A 23,364-nucleotide genomic window follows, 5' to 3' on the forward strand; every position below is an offset into this window, starting at 1 on the left:
TGGTCTCTTTACTTCTGCCCTCTATATAGTAGGGTAAAGGCACAGAACACCCCAGCCAGGGCTCTCAATTTGGTAGCAATGGGAGAGCAACCAGGCTTAAGTTTTCAGGAGTTAATGCAGGCAGATTCTTAAGTACAGTGTTTCCCCAAAGCCCCCACAAAAGGAATGTCCACATTATGTTAGGTGATAACACAGCTTCTTTATATACAATAAGAGTTCAGGAATATATATACATATAAATATTAACACTTTGTACTTGGAATACTTATTCAAAGAATGGCAAATATATATATAAATGCAATCTATGCGTTACCACACGTTACTTAAATCCAGTAATAGATGTACTAATTGCAGACTGTTTTAAATAGGCAGGTGGATTCCTAAGTGATGTGTAACAGCATAGAACAGGGAAGAAAGGCAGGTTAGTGGTGAACAGTGGCAGAATACTTTCTTTTGGCTAGATATATCATTCTCAGCGAGGACCCCCCTACCTGGGCAACCTGTAATGGAAAAGTTAGGGAGTAACTTCTGTCTTTTACAACCCAGTCCAATAATGTTCAATAACCTTTTGCTTTCTTTAAAAGGTTCTACCACCACAAAGTACCTTAGAGGCCACAGGAGAACAGGATCCAAAGTGACTCTAGGATCCCTGGATGACTCCTGAGGCTAGGAGATGCTCTTCCTCGTCACAGTACCTCTGGCAGAGTTTCTCGGTTTCACTCGACAATTCCCTCCAAGGATGAACCCCTTTCGGAAGAAGGAGCCACTGGGATGTAAGACCAAGAAGAAAAATGGAACCAATTCTTTCTGAAGTACAGTAGTTTGGCTCTTCACGGCACTCTCCTTTGGTCGGCAATTTCTCAGACTGCAGACGTCCTGTGAAGATGAAACTTGTTGTGGGCTCCTTAAAGGCTTGGCAGAAGAGAATAAGACACCAGGGATCCTTCGATGACTTCTGGCGGTGATAGGCGCATAGGTCAATTTTGGTGTCGGTTTCGAATTATTGCTGTTTTCTGACTTTTGATTATTCGGTGCTGCAACCGCAGCACGGACCTCTGGATGGCTTCTGGTGACCTGGACATCGGACCCTCACCAAGTCTGGACCCTCGGGATAGCTTTGTTAGCTTCTGGTGGCAGGAAATACACTAGTGGACCTTCCACTGCACCCAGTGACTCAGAACTCTGTCCGGCGGGAAAATGTGGTCAGTGGTGACGGCAAGGATGTCCTTTCAAATGGTCTTAGGTACTTTGGAACTTTTGTAGCTCTGGGTTTCCAACACCACTATGGCTGGGTACCCCCTCTTCTGGGCAGTAGACAGAAACGGCTTCAAGCAGACACAAAACGCACCTCTGGACCCTGGGCGTCACCAAGGGACTACTATGAGTCTAGATGTCCAAGCACTCCACTTCTGGACTTCGAAGACCCTTTCTGCAGACAGCAGGCACACAAGACTGGCTTTGAGGCTACTTCGATGAAGAGCAGCAGGCTGCACGATGGTCCCTCGTAGCTTGGGGAGCAGTCTCCTTCGCAGGTCCTCTCTGGATCAGTCCTTAGGAGACACGACAGCTTTTGGATTACTTGAAGAAATTGCAGCAGCAGATTTCTCCTCCAGCTGGGCTTCAAGGAACAGCTTCTTCTTGTTAAGCTTCAACTTCAGATTCTGAACAAATTGGTAAGTGAGAGGTCCCCAGATACAAACATCTGTTCTTCATTCCCTCTGGCTGAGCCAGGCTCAGTCAGTCAATCAATCACACAGAGGGGCATTCATGCAGGCAGGCAGGCAATCAGGCTCACAGGCACTCAGGCCATTCACTCCACCCTGACTCCCATAACAATGTGGATTGGGGCAAGTACCCAACCTTTCAGCACAATACACTGCATTCAAGTCAGTTTCAGGCAGGGCTGTCTCATTCATTGTGTCAGCCACACAGAAACCACACACCCACAACAGAGAAGTTGAGTCAACACCCAACTACAGTCACACAAGTTCCACACCTAGGGTGTACCCACAACACACAACACCTGGGAAGGATCCAATCAGTCTGACGGGAAGCAGCCCCAGATCCAAAAATGGTATTTCCACCCAACAGCCAGTCTGGAGGTAAGGGAACTGATACATATATGGTGTGTCCGCCCAACAGCCATTCAGGAGGAAGGGACAGAGTCAGGGCTTCCCAGGACTTTGGGCAACAAGGTAGAAGGCAATAGAAACCAAGAAGCCATAGGGGCCATCTTGCCTTCTATCGGGAATCCATTGATTTCGATGGCAGGCCCTGGGTGTCCCATACATAAAGGACATTCAGAGCCACTGCCAAGTAAGCATGTAGCTGCCACCAGCCCATACCCTGCTCTGTGGGAAACATACAGGTGCCCACAAACACATAAGTGGTACAAGGGTGTACCCCCATCCATTGGTGCCATACGGGTATCCCATGGGTGTTGTTCACCAAAATCTAAAAAATGAAGAGCTGCATTGCCAGAGGTCCAGGCTGGACCTCAGTGGCAGACAACACACACAGAGAAGTTGTAGGACAAGGACATGAGGCCATGTCCCTCCATAAGGTATTTCCAGCATCACAATTGGCCAGATCGATGAGTTACTTTGTCATGTGGCTAGTAGTTTTGACCAGTGTTGCTGAATAAGTATTCTTTAAAATGCACAATCTGCATCACATTATATCCAAAAGCTCCCCATGTGTACTATTCCAAGAGTCTGTTCCAAAAGGAATGAATGGTCATTTTCAACTGTGGGCCACTTTCTCATTGGTTCCCGAGACAAATTTACTACCCCAGCACGAAACTGCCTAGTGGCTATTTTGATACTTCTGGATCCAGTCTGCGCCTGAATTAATTATTTCAAAAGAGGAGAGAAAGAAGCTATTAGAAATATATGTACTCAGATGGCAGATGGCTCATAACATTTTTATATTCTGGGCCAATCTGAACCATATCAGTGGGATTTTAACTGCTATTCATGAAAGGTATGCTCTTTAGCCTTGTCAATCACCATGTAGGAAGTTAGGCCAAGTACAGTATCCATTTGAACTGCCATTTTTAGAATTCTGTTGTCTCTGGAGCAGATTGATAAGCCTGCCTATAATTATTTTCTGACCTCATTTTCTTGAAAACAAGTCAATATTTATGTGTCCTCGTATGCTCTCTGCCCCTTTCCTCCATTCATTGGGGCCCCCATTCTTTCATCCTACTGTACACTTACCCAAAGCATCCTTGTATGTGGGGAGAGGAGGGCAGGGTGATTGGGATTTGAGGAATTACCAAAAATTTTTTTCTCACATTTGGAAGAATGTATTTGAAAATACTGAGCTAGTCCTCTGAAACAGGGATGGGGCCATTACACATTTTAGATGGGGTATTTGTTCAGCTTTACAAAAAAAAGGCTGTGTCTGATTAGCTAGTTGTCCAGGCAGGCATATGCAAGTATCACATTCTCATGGATTTCCAGCCACAGCGTAGAGGGCGTTTGTGAACTAATAGCAGTGCAGAAACCCCAAAGTGGAATATAAAATGGCAAACTTCTATCTAATTAGCAAGTAAGATGTGTACTGTGAGACCTTTCAAACTGTACACGTAGGCTAGAATTCCACTGACATTTCTATTGCACAAATAAACTATAACTATCAGGAATATAACACAGAGCAGTCTTAGTTAGTCATGGTTGACTGCAATGTCGTCAACAACTGTCCTTCAATCTTTTCACTGAAATGAATACGTATATCTGACTACAGTGTGTGGTTCCTTTGATTCTAATGTTTGTTTTGGCAATCATTTTGTCCAACAACAGCCAGTAAAGTTAACATTAAAAACTGTAGTGTATCACAGCAGCAAAATACCTTTAGCAGGCAGGTGAAATCATTAGGGTGGAGAAATCTGAAATGTAATGTTCTAACCTTTTACAGCAATATTTTAGAAAGCAATACCGTATTGGAGGCGTATCTGGGGAATTGCTTATCGTGAAAAGAAAATACATCTATCTCTCTACAAAAACCGTGTAAAATGGAATTTTACTGCAGAAAAATGGGAAAACCAACAGACGCCATTTGCCCCTATTCCTGGGATATTCATGGAGGAGCCCAAACACCCTGAAGTTGAGGCACATTACACTGCAGAGACTATGTCTCAAATTTAGGAATCATCTCTCACACAAGAAAGATGCAAAAGATATATTATGCAAGAAAACAAACTCCAATTATATTATTCAACTAAAACAAACTCCAATAAATGCAATGTAAATTCACATGGGCAGCAATGCTAAAACAGAACAGAACGTGAAATTCGGTTACAAATGTGTATGAAATGAGTAGAATGCAATATGATTAAAAAGCATTGATAAGAATGCCTTAAAACTAACTTATGGTGCAACATACACACGATACAAAGCCAGGAACAAGGTTCAAACAGAATAAAAGATGCTTCCATTTTTTGTGCAACAAAAGTGCTGTTTATTATTGTTAAAATAATAATTATAAATATGTTTTAAAAGCCAGAGTAAAAATATCTTAATATCTTCAATATTTCTTTTTTTATACATCGAAAGCATATCTCACTACAACCCAGAAAACTTTACACGAAAGACATTTGCATTACAAAAACGTTGGCAAATAAATGAGTAAATGAATACAAATAAAAAGATGCCGTAAAAACATATGATTTGACAAAGGGTACTGCATAAAATGTAATGAATTAAAAAAATATACAAAACAATCAAATCACTGGTAACTGCATAGGATACTTCATGCTGCAGTAGTTTCAAGAACGAACTACGATCCGTAGCATAGTCATTGTGATATTTACTTTACTACACCAATGTCAGCTTGAATAATTGTAAATCTTAGGGACTCAAATTAGCATAGATTTCCAGAAAGGATTAAGAGGAATGGAACATATAGATGTGGTGCAAAAATGCACGCAGCCCATACTATTTTATTTTCTACTCTCTTTTTCTCTCTCAATGCCCAAATTGAAATAAAATAAAAAGTATTTACAAACAACAACCTAGACTTGCTAGACTTCAAGTTGCAGCAAAAATGTATACACTTTAAAAATATATGCCTGATTTTCTAGGAGAAAATCTGGAACAGTTACAGGATGAACTGTAAAAGTAATGCTGCAGCCTTTTATTTGCATTATCAATACTTTGTATTTTAAATTTATGTGGCATCATCATCATCATCACTATCAGCAGTCCTAGTCCATTTACTGTAAGCATTTCGTTTCTGCAAGCATGATAGGAGAAAAAACAAAACAAAAGCAGAAACGTTAGTGTTACGCGCATGGGTGAGAACTGATCAAAGAAAAAAAACAATGGTTCAAGAGAATAGGGAAAGCACAAGCACTACAAATGCATTTCAGGATTCCAGATGAGGAGCTGTGGTGGAGGACTATACATCAAACCTTTTCAAACTGGGTGGTGGCCTACTTTCAGGATTCCAGGTGAGGAGCTGTGGTGGGGGACTATACATTAAACTATTTCACACTGGGTGGTGACCTACTTTCAGGATTCCAGGTGAGGAGCTGTGAAGGGGGACTATACATTAAACCTTTAGACACTGGGTGGTGGCCTACTTTCAGGATTCCAGGTGAGGAGCTGTGGTGGGGGACTATACATTAAACTATTTCACACTGGGTGGTGACCTACTTTCAGGATTCCAGGTGAGGAGCTGTGATGGGGGACTATAGATTAAACCTTTAGACACTGGGTGGTGGCCTACTTTCAGGATTCCAGGTGAGGAGCTGTGGTGGAGGAATATACAATAAACCTTTTCACACTGGGTGGGGGCCTACTTTCAGGATTCCAGGTGAGGAGCTGTGGTGGAGGACTATACATTAAACCTTTTCACACTGGGTGGTGGCCTACTTTCAGGATTCCAGTTGAGGAGCTGTGGTGGGGGACTATAGATTAAACCTTTAGACACTGGGTGGTGGCCTACTTTCAGGATTCCAGGTGAGGAGCTGTGGTGGAGGACTATACATTAAACCTTTTCACACTGGGTGGTGGCCTACTTTCAGGATTCCAGGTGAGGAGCTGTGGTGGAGGACTATACATTAAACCTTTATACACTGGGTGGGGGCCTACTTTCAGGATTCCAGGTGAGGAGCTGTGGTGGAGGACTATACATTAAACCTTTATACACTGGGTGGGGGCCTACTTTCAGGATTCCAGGTGAGGAGCTGTGGTGGAGGACTATACATTAAACCTTTTCACACTGGGTGGTGGTCTACTTGGCCTGGAAAAAAACTGCTTCCAATTACGATATGCATTTTCTTAATATTAACTGGTGATGTTGGCTTGGAGAACATAGAAAGGTATTCATAGTAAAATATTGCCACTGGCCAATCAAAAACCACATGCTTACCTGTATTTAATTACCCAAAAACATAACCTTAGATGTATGCCATATGGGCAATAAAAGTTCAATTGTTGAGCGACAAGCTGCTAGATTTGCCCTCCATGAATTAGCAAACCTAACTAAATAAGATGTATTCAGCTTGAAAACGTAGATCGGTCATAAATGCTCAGGTAGGTTAAATATAGTGCTGGAGGTATTGGAAGTAAAGTCAATGTAGAACAAAGTTCCAAGCTCTGAAATATGTAAAACTAACAGCCTTTAGATGGTAGGCTAACCGAATCTTGCATCCTCTATTTTAGTTATTGTAATAAAAAAATAAGCCTGAGCCTGTCACAGGTTTTTGTGGGAACGAAACTCACTCTGGTCAGTCATAGCTACACTCTACACATTGGGCACACCAGGCGTTATACACACTAATTTGCACTATGCACACCTTCTGGTAGTTGAATCTGCATTTTCGGGCAATGGTCAGAAAATATTGTTGGTACACAGTCTGCATATCTTGTGACCCCAGCAGAAAGGTGTCTAGAGGTGCCACGTTAAGAGTTCAAAATGAGACTACACCTGTACCCTTTCCTCTGCTAGGAAGTGCAGGCATATGAGCAAAGCAGTAGGTTGCAAGCTGCTGGATACTCAGTTCATTGACCCTGGAAAACAGAAATGATGATGGACCACTGCAGGCTATGATTAGCCACAGATCCTCAAAGGCTGAGGCTGCAGTGGCTCCCCACGCCCCCACACCGCCACCCCTCTGTCAACACTACTAAATGAGAAACACAAGTGAGCCTGCACAAACACTGCAGGGAACCCAACCAGCAATCACGGAGCAGTGGGCTCTAGCACTTCTGCAGATTTCAAGTCTAATATTACAATACATGTATTTGTGGCCTGCAAACATTTACTGGGATTCAGAAATGCCAGGAATGTGTATGGGTTGGACTAGTTATGTTACATCTTTTTGTGCAACAACTGTTTGAGAATTCAGTGAACCAGGCAGACACCAAATGTTGATTTCAATGGCTGCACATTTAAGAGTTTCCCACCTGCCCTCCTCTAACTTCCTTATACACCCATACAGGCACACCGCAACTCAGTTCCGGTATGCAGAGAACCAGGCCAGGCCTGCATTATTTGGTTGAGAAATGAGAGGACGTTAAATCCAAACGTGGCGATTGAGTAGGCACACTATTAGTTCATGATTAATTTCTAACTTTGTAACATGAAACTTCCAAATTTCCAACCAGTTGGGACATATTCTGTGAAGAATAAAGTTGCACCTCATGCCACATGTATTATTGAGAAAAGCATTATTTTTGTGAACATTGAGGAACAGATCTGTGCATTAAAAAAGCAAAAACAAATTACTAACAACCTTCAAGAGGGATAGGCGAGGAGAGCATTGATGAAGAATATGGGGGGGAAGAATACAGTATCTATCAGAAATAAAAGTTACTCACCGTAGTGACAAGAGTACTTATAGTCCTTGGTCCCCTTTCCTCCACCCTTATGGGCGTCCCCAGGCATGGGGACAGTACCAGAACCACTGGCAGAACAAATGAGCGCTTCTACTTTAAAATTAGTATAGTGAGCTGGGCGCAGCCCTGGGCGTGGCACCGGCGAGCAGCCCTGCCATCCGGTGCCTCAGCTCTGTCCCCTTTTGCCACATCGGATGCTGGTAAACCTAGATACCTATCAGATTAGCTCTTCTGTATACTAGCGGGAGAAGTAGGGTGGGACGTTTGGAGGAAAGGGGACTAAGGTCTATGAGTGATCTAGTCACTACAGTGAGTCACTTTTACTACTCAGAGGAGCAGTACACAGCGTCTTCATCAAGGCCAGACCCTCCTCCCAGACATCATCCAACAGAGGAATCGACATGACTGTCTTCTGCCTGGACTTTCGTCTTGGTAGAGGAACCCTTCCTTCTCCTCTGGCACCAACCTGAAGAGGGTAGAAGCCCTCGATATCATGTCGTGAAAGGCAACCCCCTAATTCGGTGGCGAAGTCCTGGGGGGCTCGTCTGCAACCAGCGGCTCACCATTTGCCAGTACGTTGTAATCAGACTCATCAGTATGAGTCACTGTAGTGTCTGTATCCGTACCTGTGCCCGTGTGCTGGGGGATCCTCGCCCACAGGGGTCAAGGCCCGATGCACAGGTGGTGGAGGTGTTGGTTGACGCCTCGGGCCAGCTGGGCCCTTTGACCTGGATGGGCTTTTGGTTGGCGGCCTTGCAGGACTCTGGGCCGGAGCCGTCGCAGATGAAGCAGGTAGTCTTTGCTGAATCTCTGATACCAACATGTGCAGTGTTGTAAGGATGTCCAACGACATGTCCCTGGGCGCTGGCTGAGGGGCTAAAGGGCCAGCCAGCGCTGGGCCGAAGTGCCTCCTTGAGCTAGATGGCGATCCAGGCTCATCCCGTGGAGACCCTTCTATGGACACGGTCTCACGGCCCCCATCATAGTCCGAGTAGTAGTCTTCGGGCAAGTGTTCATAAGCTTGTGCTTGTGTAGATGTGTACAGGCTCCCTCGATGCATCCTTTGGCCTTGTCGGGGACACTCGTTAGTGGCTCCCTGTCCTTATCCGACTCCTTGTTCTTCCCCGACCCCTTTGGGAGAATGGTGACAATGGGAACTGCCACCCTCCCAGGGGTGTCAGCGGATGTCGTTGCCGGTGCTGAGGCAAAGGTCGTACGCCACAGTGGCAAGACCACTCGTGAGGTTGCTGTCGTCATGATCGAAGAGACCACCTTCATTGCAACGCCCCCTTTTGACAAAGTCGTGATGGTCATCGACAGAGTCGTCAAAATAGTGGATACTGAAGTTTTTGTCGACGGATATCACTGTCGACAAACTTGTGGTCGTCGAAGTGGATGTCCTGGACGACAAAGCGGTCATCGACAAAGTCAATGGGCCTCATTACGAGTCCGGCGGTAACCGAGGCGGTAAAACCGCCTGGTTACCGCCGAACTCGTATTACCATTCCGCCTCCGTGATTCCCGGAATTACCGTGGCAATACAACCCCGGTGTCCCGGGAATTCCGGAGGCGGAATGGTGTTAATCCCCATTCCCATTGTGTCCAATAGGACTCAATGGGGGATGGGGATCATGGAAACATCGGCACCATCTCGTGATGGTGCCGGTGTTTCCTCGTCCGCCTGAAGGTGGGTGGTGTTCAACCCGCCAGGTCAGACCTGGCGGGAATGACACCTCCGTCTGCAGGACTCGAGATCACCCGGCATGGAAACAACGGTGGCGGTGGGTTTACCGCCACTGTTGTTTCCATACCGGGCGAGTTACAAAGAGGCCCATTGTCTTGTTCGCCAATGGTGTCATTGACGGGCGATGAGAGGAGCCACCTGAGGACCAGTCCTTTGCAGGCTTGTCCGAAGACGGTAAACAAAGTTTCAAAGCAGTTAAGGACTTTGTCTTGGAGAGAATGCCCCTCACTGGCACGCTCGCTGTGGATGTAGATGGTGATTGTGTCCTTTCCGAAATATCAAAAAGGCTCGACGAGTGAAAAGAGAGGACTCCCCAACTGAAACGTGCTGTAAAAATCTCAAGATGGCCATCAGGGGTGGTGATAAGGCAGACGAGAGAGTCAATGGATGGGGGCAGTATAACCCAAAGGACAGTGATTGGTTATAAAGTAAAATGCCGTTTTCAGGCTAAAGCGAAACTGCTTTTTTCTTTTGTTCGTCTGTTTGTTTATTTGTATGACGTAAGGAACAAGGTGGGTGTGGAGGTGCACACAAATTTCACTCAAAGGATTGTTAGTATTTCAACGGGATTAAAGAGAATTAAAGGTGCTCCCGGTTAATAAAGTGCTACCTTTACTGAAATAAATGCTGAAAATAGGGGTTCACCGTCCAAAAAACGAGGAACAAACCAGGGCACAGCAAAAGACAAAACAAACTTGTTTTGCAAATAAATTCAAACACGCTGACAGAATTATTCATATATTGGTAAATCACAAAAATACAAATCATTTAAAAGTGTTTCTTTCATGTATCATAGACTCCCCTACACAAATATATATTCATACATGATTTTAACCAAAAAGTAAATCAATTTCACAACATATGATTCTGATAGCATATTCATTTCATATATACAGACATATCAATAAATCTCTTGAATAAGAAGTCCCAATAACTTCAAGGAGTCAGTTAATGTTTTCTTGTGACTGATTATTAGAGTGATGTCCTATCAATAACTACGCATTTCGGGCGTTGTGATGCCCTTCTTCAGGTTAATGTACTGGGCTTCTGCTTTAATTCGTAATCTGAAATTTAAATAAAATAAACATTGAATTACTAATCAGTGCCCCCTTATTAATGATCAAGTTAAATAAGCTCCTAAATCAACTCTCACTAACCTTTAAATAGATCGTACGTATTCAGAAGTCAGTTCTCTATTAGTTTAATCTCAGTGGATCCCTGAAAGAAATATTAAAAGGAAACATTGAGTATTTAGTGTGCCATGGTGGCGGCATGTAGAGGGATGAAGGCGCTAATATAGCGCTGGGTCCCCCTACATGTCGTCTGTGTTCTAGAAGATTATGGAAACATGGTTGAAAAAGTCAAAAGAGTATTCGTACCTCAATCTTGACTGCTCTTAGTCAGTGCCACATTTGTTACACCTCAGCTTGTGTTCGCTTGTAGAGATAGGGAGAAAATCCTAAAAAAATATATTTATAGTATGCCTCTATGAGTATTCGAGTGTTAATCTTCATCACATAATGACCATTCCTCTAATGGCAAGTCCCGTTTCCTAGCTTCAATCTGATACGGATGAGAGTTCGGGGGTGTATTCACGTGGACCGCCCTCGGCGAGAGACCAATACTCGCCGCTGCACGGGTCGGCACCAGGCTACGTAAAAGTGGAATTCCGTTTCGATTCTAAAAATGATTAACGGAATGCATACATGCGAGTGTCTCGAGGGAACTACTATAGTTCCACTTACGGAACAAGATACAGGTTCTACTTCTCCCAATAGAGTGCTGCTTCAGCCAGGCTGTGGTCAGCACGCGTTTTTGTGCGGGGAGGCTCCTCCTTTCATCTCCACTCTACGGCCTCGTCCGGTTCTACGCTTCACAGGGGGCCCCAGAGTCCAGAGTTGCACCCTCAGGGCCCTTGGCCCAAGTATCCTTTCTCCTCTGAGGGGTTCACGTCCCAAAACGGTCTGGTGTATTAGGGAGCCCTGGGTTCAGGGTGCCATCTCCTGCGCGCTCCATGGTGGGCACTTTTTTTTTTAACTGACCACAATATGTAACAAGACAAAGTGCATAGCAGTGTAAACCTATTTTTGTATTATTGTATTATTATTAAATGTTTCACCACTGCGGGTAGTCAGTCAGTATTGGGCCTAAGTGTAAAGAAAACATGCTGTATGTGCACACCTCAATTTAGGGTTCACATAAAACTGACGGTTCTCACACATTAAATGTAAATTTGGATGCAGAGGAGGTAACGCAACATAGACACAGGTTGGAAATATAATATGAGCGAAGAAGAGTCTTCAGAGATATCGGGTGTTCTGTGTGTTTCATTTTTCAACACACGCTGATCACTATTTACACACAGACACGAGCTGAAAGATTACAATCTGTGCACATTAGGTAATTAGGATGACTTCCTTTCGTTTTTTATCTCTTTATACTTACTCATACAGTTGTACATCATTCTGAAAATACATTCCGTGTTTTTTTCATTTCTGCTCCCGTTAGTGTCTTTCCCTGGTGCTAACCCAGAACAGGAGAACCCCAAAGCCCAGAGGCACTAGGTATCTTTCCATTTTATGCCATTTCCTTGAATATTTGCATGAGGCACATGTTTTTCTCCTTTACACCATTGGACATAGTCCACACAGAGAATGCATTATACCTGGTTCTACATGTAACTACACTTTAATGTTAAGATTGGATATATTCCACCGGTGCCAGCTATCCACAAATGGTGTAAAATGTATAAACACCAGTTTTTGGCAAATGACTACACACATATATGGGATACATTACTCATCATAATCTTATTTCTGATGCAAGAATCTTCTGTGCGCTGGGAACATTGAAATATGAAAATAGGCATCTTTCATATCCAATGTTGCTATGTAGTCCCCTCATTTTAGCAGTGGGATTACTTCTTGCAGCGTAATCATGCAGAATTTATGTTGTTTGACAGAGGTGTTTGCAGGGTGTAGGTCTAATACTGGGCACATTGTTAGATTTTTCTTTGGCACAGGGAAGTAGGTTGAATAGATACCCTTGTTTACCTTGTTCGCTTGGACGATCTCGATGTCCTTGAAACAGCAGCTTTGCAACCTCCTCTAGAAGGAGGCGTTGCTCTTCCTTTGTGGTTGGGTTTTGACACAGGGGATGGTTTGAGGTTCACTGAATTAACTCCAAGCAATAACCGCCCACCACGGTTGATAGCACCCACTTGTCTGAGGTGATTCCCTCCAATGCGTGGGTGAAGTGTGTTATACGCCCTCCTACTGGACAGGCATAGGAGGGGACCTGAAGTGGGTGGTTATTGTTTAGGAGGTGTTGCTCCAACTCTGGAAGTGGAGGACCTCCCCCGGTCACAAGATCAATGCTGGCCCCTTTGGAAACCTTGCAAGGCTTGTCCCTGATTATTTCCCCAGGATGAGCCCCGATTTTGGCCATAACCGGAACCCCTTTGCAAGTTTTGTCCTCGAAAGCGACGAAAATTGCTTCTACCTCTTTGGCCTGGTGGCTTATTAGTTAGCTGGCCTAATGATTTGAGATGGTCATACTCTTCTTTGTCAGACTTTAATGCATCCTCAACGGCTTTCCCGAACAGGAGTGTTAGCTGCGTCTCAAGTTTAAAACCTGATTGGTGAAGCCATGCACAGCGTTTAATGATTGTACCTTCAGAAATGATCCTGCCTGCGCTTTCTGCGGCATCTAAGCTGTTTAAGATACAGCTGGACACCGCCTTGCCTTCTGCTACTGCGAGGGACAGCTGAGATTTCAGGGGTTCTGGGGCTGAGGCCATTAGTGTTGCAATTTCATCCCACTTATGGCAGTTGTAGCTTGCCAATAAAGAGGTATTGTTTGCAATCCTGTCTGAAAAGCTGCTGAGGTGGCCACTTTCCTCCCTAAAGTGCAAAGCTTCTTGCTTTCCTTATTGGGGGATGCTTCAGAAGAAGCTTGCGGTGTTCCTGCCCTTTTTTCACATAGTGGTGACTACAAGCGAGCCTGGTTATAGTTGACCTCTTATGTAAAGTGGGTCTGAAGGCGCAGGGCGAAAAGAAATGTCAATGCGTGGCGGAAAGAAACAAACCGAGGGACCTCGACGCGTGAAGGACCATTGGTACAGTGGACGTCACACTAGGGATAGTATTACTGGCACGCCCTGTCGACGTCCCTTTTCGGGTTTTGGAAATCACAACTGTAATACTCCGCAGCTTCCATTAGATGTCGGCCTATGCATAGCATGTGATCTAAGCAGATTCCAAAACCTCAGAAATACATATATACACACGTGCACATTTTGCCTGATGGAAAGACATATGAATATGTAAAGAACATTTTTCACAGCATTATTTAGAACCTATGAGAACTTTTGTGATGAAGAAAGTTTATTGAATATTATTTTTAATTCACTATAGAACCTATGTTAATAGTGATACATTGGCTCTCATTACAAGTTTGCCGGTCCGGAAACAACAGCCCGCAGACTTTCACGGAAGCACCGGCACCATTATTAACGTTGTTGGTGCTTCTGTGGCCCCCCTCCCATAGAGTCCTATGGGACTCTTTGGGAATGGGGATCAACATTTTGCAGGCGCCTGACCTACTGGACCGCCGGGGTTGTAGTGCCCCGGTGTTTCCGGAAAGTCAGGCGCCAGTAAATCATTACTATGTCCGGCCGGACATCTATTATAAGAATGTTTTACCATACTGGACTATTGTGGATTGAATTATTGGCATGTGTTTATTTTTCTTGTTAAATCAATGAATGTGACAGGCTATAACCAAGATAGTAAAACATATTTTGTAGCTGTTTTTGTAGCACAATGGTGTGCAGGGGGTGGGAGTATCTGATATCTCTGGATACTCTTCTTCGTTCCCTTTAGAAAAAGTAGACAGGATAAGAAAATGTTCATTTTTGGTGCAGGTTTTTTCAGCAAAGTAATGAGTACACTAACACATGCTTCGTCTTCCTTTTTAAACCTGGCACTCCAAAGCAATTTTATAGTAAAAGAAATATAAATATTTTCAGAATCACTAGGTGCTCTTTTTAGAAAGCACTTTTCACATGTGTTGGAATGCACAAAAGACAGATCTGCTTTAAATATGTAAAAGCAAGCATCCCCTTAAAAGTGCAACATTTCCAACTACTCGGCATACAAGCTAACGGTTCAGGAGTGTAAATTTACAACTTTTAAATAAGACGATTAAAGCACTGCATTCCTTACATGACAACTTTGCAAGTAGCGCTCTTAGACGTTTTCTGTACCCTGCATTTGGCTGTTACCATCAGATGAAGAAGGACTTTGAGACCCTGAAAGCTAACACATTATCGCATTGCAGCATAATATTTTCAGTTTGTCCAATGAAAGGTAAACTCATACTTCAGGGAAAGAATAAAGCCAATAACAGCCCTTGTTGGAGGAATAAAAGAAAGGCAAGTGGCTGACAACCTAAATTATTTTGCTCCGTCCCTGGGGATTTGAACTTTTCCAAGCTGTAATCAACACTACTGCCAAACATATTGTTCTGGCATATCTAAGAACTTTGAAGGTGCACCTGGAGCGAAACCAGAGGTCTGCATCCAGAAATGCTTCCAATCACAGCCTCTGGCCACGTGGACTGCGCCATGCAATCTGTCTTGAGGATCTGTTTTGCCAACCTGATTGGAGGGATCCTGCATTTCTGGTGCGAGGGAGCGTCCAACCACAATAACCACATACCAAAAAGCGTTGGTATAACAATATTTAAGCAGCATTTGAAAAACACTGGACCAGGTTGCCGGAGGCAGAAACATTACATTCCCAAGCAACCAATTTTCTAAAGTCTCTTTCTGGGGTGTGCAGGGGAAGGGGGGAGGATTTGATGGTTGGGAAAGCCGTAGGCTGAGAACCTGCATCAGATGCCTGTACCACCTGTCTCTCTGGGCAGGGGTGCAAGCATCACGTCTCTTAACTCAACAACCATTTACTTTTAACAAATTGATTTGGTCAAGTAAGAAGCAATTTTATAATACTTGTATCAGTGAGGCAGATAATACCAGAAAGATTTATTTTAAATGTGGAGCGAGGTTCGGACATGTAGAGAATTAACAACTGCACTCCCATCTTCACAAAAACTTTGTGAACAAGTATCAACCCTTTTTCCTCAAAAAGGTAATCTCTGTACATCAGAATATTTAATCAAAGTCTTTGGATACTCCTAGACCATCTCAATCCAAACTTAGCCTGGTCCCTTTTATGAAGGCAAAGCGTTCACCTTTTTTCTGAAAATAACTATGATCTTTTTCTTTCCTTACTAAAAACAAATGAATGCTTGAACTTTCCTTTAGATGTTTGCACACTGAAACCTTATAAAAAGCTGGCGCTGTGGGCACTGATTACTACTGATAGTATTCTACATCAAACTCCAAACCGTCATTCCGACCAGAAAGGCAATACTACACGCCACTGGGAAAAGTAACTGAAAGAGTCTAGACCAGGAGTCCTTAACAGATCTTCTAGAATCAATGCAACCAAAGACCACGGAGCTAAACGAAATGACCTGAGACTTATCGGAAAACAAACTCAGCACCTGGATCACCAAGGCCTTAGACAGTCTAGCACCAGCAAAACCTTTCACAGCCACACCAAAAAACACTCTCCGCGAGATGGTTCACAGAAGAAACAGAAGCACAGATAAGGGGCAAAACAGAGACTACAGCAAGACTTCACCGGCTTTGAAGCAATAACCGAAGAAAATATCTCCACACTTATAAAGGACACCAACCTCGCAGTATCGCCAAGTGATCGTTACCTCCCCGGCAGCTACAAAGAAATCCTCAACCACAAAACCCCAGCGTCACACGTCCGGCACCTAATGAACCTGTCGGTAATCACAGAAATAATACCAAACTCCTTCAAATCAGCATACAGCAAACCACTGGTAAACAAGGAAACGGAAAGTACATAGCTCCAAGAAACTACAGACCTATGCCCAACTTGCCTTACTCTGCGAATATCCTGGAGAATCATGCATTCAAAATCCTACATAAATACACTGAAACAAATGGAATACTCGACCACTCGCAAGTTGGCTTCAGACCAGTGAGAGGAACAGAATCAGCACGTCTATCCATATGGCACGACACTGAAAAATAAATGCAGACAGTGGCAGCCAATCTGCCCTCATACTACTGGACATCTCGTCAGCAATCGACACAATTAGCCAAGCAACACTAACAAAAAGACTTTAGGAATGCAGCATAAAAGAATCCACCCTAAGGTGGCTTACTTCCTTCCTCACAAATTGAACCGAAAGAATCTACCTACCATCTTTCACCTCAAACACCAAATACACCTGCTGCAGAGTTTCACAAGGAAGACAACTTCTACATGTCCCCTTTGATGAAAATCATTCAAACTCAATGACTGACAGCCTACAACTACGCAGAAGACAGACAACTGATTGTGATGATAACCACGACCAAAGAACTAATAAACAGCCTCACCAATTGGTCTCACAGACATATACAACTGGATGACAACGACCAACCTCAAATTGAACAGGGCCAAAACGGAAATAATGGTCTCCCCCCTGAAATCCTATGCAGCCAACCCACAACTGGACTGACCGCCAGGCATGGGAACCCAACCGGGAACTTCAAATGTGTTAAATAACCTAGGAATATTCATGGACAACAGACTATCCCTGGAACCGCAAGCCAACGCAATCACAAAAAAGTGTTTCCATCTCATGAGACTCCACAGGGGGTTTCTCCCATACCTCTCTTTTCCAAACAGAACCCTAACAATCAAATCCCTGACATTAAGAGGAAATGACTACGCAAACAGCCTCGACCTAGGAATGCCTGAAGGACTCACCAAAAAGCTTCAACGTGCCTGAAAACTGCAGTTAGGATTCCCCTGAGACTAAACAGGAGAGACCAACCACTCCAGCTCTGAAAAGCCTACTTTAGCTATCATTAAAAAAACACATTAAATTCCAGGCTCTGTGCATTGCCCATAAATCCTTACACAGACAGGGACCCATAATCCTTCAGGCCTAGATCAGCTGCTACCAACCAAGAATAGCCATAAGCTTAAGCGACGACCTATAAACAGACGAAACAATACCAAAAGAGGAAATTTGGAGGAACTGTGTTCTCACGCTTAATTCCTAACCTATGGAACACAATGCCCAAGAACCACAGAAGACCACATCACCTTCAGGAAATGACTAAAAACATGGTTACTTAACTGCCAATGACCGGCACAAAGGGACAGTGGCAGCAAAGCCAAAGAGACCGAAAGAAACGCTCTAAGGGACAATGTCATAGATAAGGAAAATAGCGGCAAATTCAAGGAGGACCAAAAAAATACCCCATCCTCTGCCTCCCCCATCCCCAGTCATGCACCACAGCTAGAGGGATCAGCGAAGAGGAGCTTGCTTCATATCAGACTGATTCAGGGAAGGACACCCAATGTGCACCATTGATGCATTCAGGAAAGACCAGCCACCTAACACATTAAATTGAAGTGTCAGACTAACCATATGTCACTGAGATAAAAAGGGTAGCTCAGCCGCGCATCACTTCCTCAAGGGTTATGGAAACCAGCCATCCTTCTATTTAGCAGCCATTCTCACAACAAGGCAAAGCACAATTATTCTGAATAACCCTTGCAGAGTAACTAGAAACATATTAGGCGCAACCAATCTATTGCACTCAGACAGAACCGGTGGGGGAAGTTATCCTATATGCTTGGAGAGGTGGCGGGGCCAGCCAAAGGACCGCAACCAGGAGTGTTGGAAGTTACCACTGAGCGGCAACCAGATCTGCACTGAAGACATACTTTATAAGGTACTGTCCTGATTAACCGATGTACTATCCAATCCTCCCCACTCCTGCTCCTCCAACATGATCAACACTACTATACACGACTATGGGCTAGCCACACTAAACAGACACACCTAGCATTAATTAACTCTCGCACACAACAAACTTTCAGAGACTATGGACATAACATCGGACAGAACATACCAGTGCACACAATCCATAAATCAAAACTCCATCAAACATCTAACAAACAACCTCAACACTGGACACCACCAAAAATAAAAAAAAACAGTGCGCATAATCGTACTTCCACCCTACCATATAGGACCAACACACCCAACATAAACACCAGAACACATCGGAGGCACTGAGCAATACCCTTAGGGTTACAAAAAGCTGTGCCGCACAACCAACCCACCCACACGCAAGACAACGCACACAGACCCCAGTTTCTCCTAGTTCTGAACCTTTCCTCTCATCCTATCCTCACTAACATACCCCACCTCTTTTCTTGCAAAGCCAGGTGAGCGCCTGGAGACTACCCCTCGGTGGTAGCGGTGCACAGCATAAATCAACATAACATAACATAACCCTCCTTTATCAATGCCTTAATAACTCATTCTTCTCAATGAGTCTTGTCCCCATCTGATTCAAGGAAGTTATGATTTCATCCCTTCTGAAGACTAATACAAATGTGAAACATCTAAACAACTGCCATACCATCTGAAATCTTCACTTCATAGTCAAGTTTCTGGAGCGGTTAGTGGTACCTCAACTATAGAATTACATGGAAGCCCACAACCTTCAAGATCCCTTAAAGACTGGCTTCCTCCCAGCTGGTGGGATGGAGTTAGTCTTGTATAAGGTGCCTGAGGACGTGAAAATCCAGATGAGCAAGGTTACACTTCTGCCCTTGTCCACACATCTTTATTTGTGGCCTCCTATACAGAGGACCATTCCATCGTCCTCTTCAGACTTGAGAACATTGTAGAAGTGGCTAGGGGACTTTACTGAATTGCATACTGAGAGACCATACATTGACATTGGTGCTCCCCTTTTTTAATCCAAACCATCACATTTTATGTGTGGAGTCCCTCAGGGACCTGCAGTGTCTCCACCTTTAGTTTATATATAGCATCTAAAAAAAAAGTGTGGCGATAATGTAAGGGTACAGAAGTAGACAGGACGCAAAGGTGGCATACTTGTTGGCATAGACTTATTTAACAAAATAAGAAAGAACCTTACCTGTCCCTATAACTAAGAGGCGTTTCCCTGCCTCAAACAAAACTAAGGATGATGTCAGAATGTCCGTCAAATGCAAATAGCCACTGTCCTATGTCCCAAACCTATTTCTGTCCCTTACACTTCAGAGAAAATCTATATAACTGGTTTGCCCTGACTCTCGAAGGATGGCTCCTTCCTTCTGGATGGTTTTAGGCAATTTGTGAATGATTGGGGAATAACCTTCTTCCACTGGCCATCACTATGCCTTGCGATATAGCGCCACAGAGATGGGGGAAATGTCGACTTTCCCCAAGTCTCTTCCAGGCTCTCTTTCAACAGTCGTAATGATATCTAGATATCTACAAGATGATATTTCTTTCCTCCTCTGGTCTTCTCTCAACTTTTGCCAAAGTATAGGTCTCTCTTCTCCTGGTCTTCTCTTGACTTTAACTAAAGAATGGTTCTCTTTTCTGTTGGTCTTCTTCTGTCCTTTGCCAAAGGATATCTCTCTCCCCCTTGGTCTTCTCTTCTAGTTATGTGGGTCCCAAACCCCTTTCTCAGGTATATAATGGGCCTCATTAGGACCCAGGCGGTAAGGGGTGTACGGCGGCGTAAACAGCGCCGACCCTTACCGCCTGATTCCGAGGTCCCTTAGCGCCATGGAGGTTTTAACACCTGCTTTTAGCAGGTGTTAAAATCCATGGCGCTAAGGGACCTTGTTGTTAATTACGCCACCGTAATTTACGGTGGCGTAATTAACGCCTTCCCCACTCCCATTATGCCCTATGGGGCAAAAATGGGAATGGGGAAGGGTAAATGGGTTAATGGGGACTTACCGCCCCACTCACCTCGGAATGGGGCGGTAAGTCCGCCAACCACCATGGCGTAAACGTAGTTTACGCCATGGTGGTAAAGGTACGACCCTGGCGGTAACTTACCGCCTGGGTCGTAATGAGGCCCAATGTCTCTTATTCAGGCCTGGTCCACTAATCTGCCACACATTGTCTTGCATGTATCATTTCTCTCAACTCTTGCAAAAAGATATTTCATGAAGTAACTAACGGAAGAAAGAGGAGACAGAGGGTTGGGGTGCTTGGGCCCTATCCATGTTGTTGGGTGAACGATGTATGGTGGTATGATGCTTAACATACTGCTTTCGCCCTTGATAATCTTCCCTTCTCTTCTCTTCTCCCATGGGACCCTACTACCAAGTACCACCCCCAGGGAGACTATCGGGTAGTGGCCTCACCTCCCTGGCCCCATGAGAAGGGTCCCCTTCCAGGGGAGAAGTGACGACACCAAGGGATTCGTCACATGAGGCTTGTATAACTTTGCAGATGAGACAGAATTGATCATGAAACACTCTGACTCACCAGCGTATGCTACGCAGTTTAAGAAGACTCTCTTAGAAATCCAGAGCTGAATGGAAGGTGATTTGTTGAAATTAAATCCCACAGAAATGTCAAAGTTTATAGTCGGTCGTCTTCCTAATGGATGGGAAGACACCTCCTGGTCTAATGAGCTTTGTCCATGTCCTCAACCTGTTAGCAATGTTGAACATCTTGGGGCATACTTCACAGGTCTCTTCCCACTTGTCCTTCAGATTACAGCAGTCATTCAGACTGGGTTTTGTCACCCATGTACAATAAAGTCGTTCCTCCCGCTGCAAGACAATTCTCATGAAATCTCATCTATTGTAGCCCTAATATCAGCTACATTGGACTATGCCAAATGCATGTGTCTGACAGTTTTTCTCCTTGCACTACTATGTCATCTACAAAATGTAGCCATAGGAATTATTCCTGGTGTGAGATGCAAGGAACACGTAATATGCTTCGAGAAAGACTTGATTCGGCTTATGGTCACATTTAGGATCAAGGTTAAGGTGCTTTGTGTCCCCCACCATGATTTGTATGGTTCTGGGCCTGCCTATATAAACTACAGAGTAAGTTTGCTATTCACAAGCTAGGAACCATAGGCAATCACAAAAGAATGTTACACTGCGTTCCTAAATTTTTGAAAACATGAGTTGACCAAAGCTCTTCCTCTGTTCTAGCACCCTACCTTTGGAACACACTCCCAATGCCTCCGAGTTCTATCTCTCAGTTCCAATTAATGAAGAAAAAACGGAAAACATTTTTGTTCTTGGTACACTTGCAGATTTAGCACTTCAATTTAATCTCCAAGAATTGCTTGTTCACCGCAACATCTAGCGTGAAAAGGCCATTTCTTGCAATAGTGTGCTCTTCAAATTTAACAACATAACATAATAAGTCAGCTGCAGCCGTTCAGTGCTTTTGTGAAACTTTTAGAGCCAGCTGGTGCCGATAAAGTATTTAGCCAAATAGCCATCACTGTCTCCATCAACACCTTAGTTAAGGGTAATCATAGTGATATTTGAGGCTACAGTATATCCGCGAGAGTATGGACCTTGCGGTTCACCCGTGGAGTAGGTAGGTCAAAGGACTATACAGCCATGGCCACAAGGATGTGGAAAGCACTATTTATTTATTGTGCATTTGCATCAAGAAATTGTGTTTCAAAGTGACAATTGTGTTTCAAAGCGCCCAACTAAACCCAGTCCCTAAGGTAACACCACTGTCAAACAAATCTCTAGGAACTGTGACAAAGTCCTCTGCCTTGTAACGTGAGCCTTTAAGGGGTTGACCTAGGTTACTCTCCAGTCACCCTCCCTCAAGCCCTGTCAGATGGCATGGGTCTGCCCCAAAGGCCACCTTACTCCGAATACTGCCCCTTTAGAAGAATCAAGAAAGTGCGGTACAGCAGAACCGGCACTACTTGCATACTCGGCTTCTCTCATGCATTTGGTGGAATTACCTCTAAGTCTACAGAGGGAAAGAGGGGGACAAGAATTAGGAAACCCCCAGAGTCAGTCATTTAGCCATCGCACAAGGCCTCCACTCTCTTACTGTTAAGAACAGAAAGGCTAAGGGAATCCACCTCCTTGGCAGGATTAGGGTATGACAAACAGCGAGGGGACCACCCAAAAGGTGGGATTAGCCTACCACAAGTCCCACATTGGAACTCAAATCCTCTGGGGTTGGTCCCATGAGTCAGTCCATACACCAGTTGCCTGAAGTAACACATCCAGATTGCCTTTCACCAAAAGAGGCTTGAAGGCAAGGCCAGGGTGTGGCAGGTAGAGAGAGGACTGTCCAGGGGACAAGGAGAGCCAATCTGAAATTCCAGATCAGGTCTACAAGCCATTCTTGGTACACAGCTAAAACACCAGCATCCCCTCATCAAAAAGGAGAGAGGAGGGCCAAATGCCTATAAAAGCCCACAGGCTCAGTCTAGCAGTGTCAGAGTGTGGGGAAGAAGCTCATTTGGTGACAGCTGAACAATATCGCAGAATGAGGCAAGAGGCCACAGAGGAGACGCAAAAGGCTGGGCCAGGAGAGTTCCAGGGGGTTGGACCTGATGGGTGCCAGAAGGATGGGGGAGTAGAACAGATCCAGGAGGCTGGGGGAGAGCAGGGCCAGGAGGGCAGGGGAGAGCAAGGCCAGGAGGGCCTGGAGAGAACAGAGTGAGCCAGAAGGCCTGGGAAGAACAGAGCCGGGAGGCCTGGGGAGAACAGAACCAAGAGGCTGGGGGGAGAAGAACCACCCAAGAGGCTGGGGAGAGAAGAACCACCCAAGAGGCTGGGGAGAGAAGAACCACCCAAGAGGCTGGGGAGAGAAGGAGGAATTGATCAAATGAGCTTAGAAGGAAGTGGACAT

At 44.5% G+C, this 23,364-nt stretch overlaps 1 protein-coding gene across 5 annotated transcripts in view; it reads right to left on the bottom strand.

Annotated features, from left to right (window-relative positions):
- The window catches only part of VPS13A (vacuolar protein sorting 13 homolog A), a 2,994,934-nt gene that overhangs the window by 195,482 nt on the left and 2,776,088 nt on the right, over positions 1 to 23,364 (bottom strand). For 2 of the 5 annotated variants that reach the window (XR_011280367.1, XM_069625906.1), the window contains one exon: positions 4,438 to 5,235. The exons of the other annotated variants lie outside the window; for them this stretch is intronic. Coding sequence is in view for 1 of the 2 variants with exons in the window: in XM_069625906.1 (XP_069482007.1) it covers positions 5,170 to 5,235 (66 nt within the window). In the remaining variant the exon portion in view is untranslated. Of the gene's footprint in view, positions 1 to 4,437; positions 5,236 to 23,364 lie in introns of those variants that run through there. 5 annotated transcript variants of the gene reach the window in all.

The sequence above is a fragment of the Ambystoma mexicanum genome, chromosome 6p (genome assembly GCF_040938575.1).
Source record: "Ambystoma mexicanum isolate Mex_15411 chromosome 6p, UKY_AmexF1_1, whole genome shotgun sequence".
NCBI classification, from domain to species: domain Eukaryota; kingdom Metazoa; phylum Chordata; class Amphibia; order Caudata; family Ambystomatidae; genus Ambystoma; species Ambystoma mexicanum.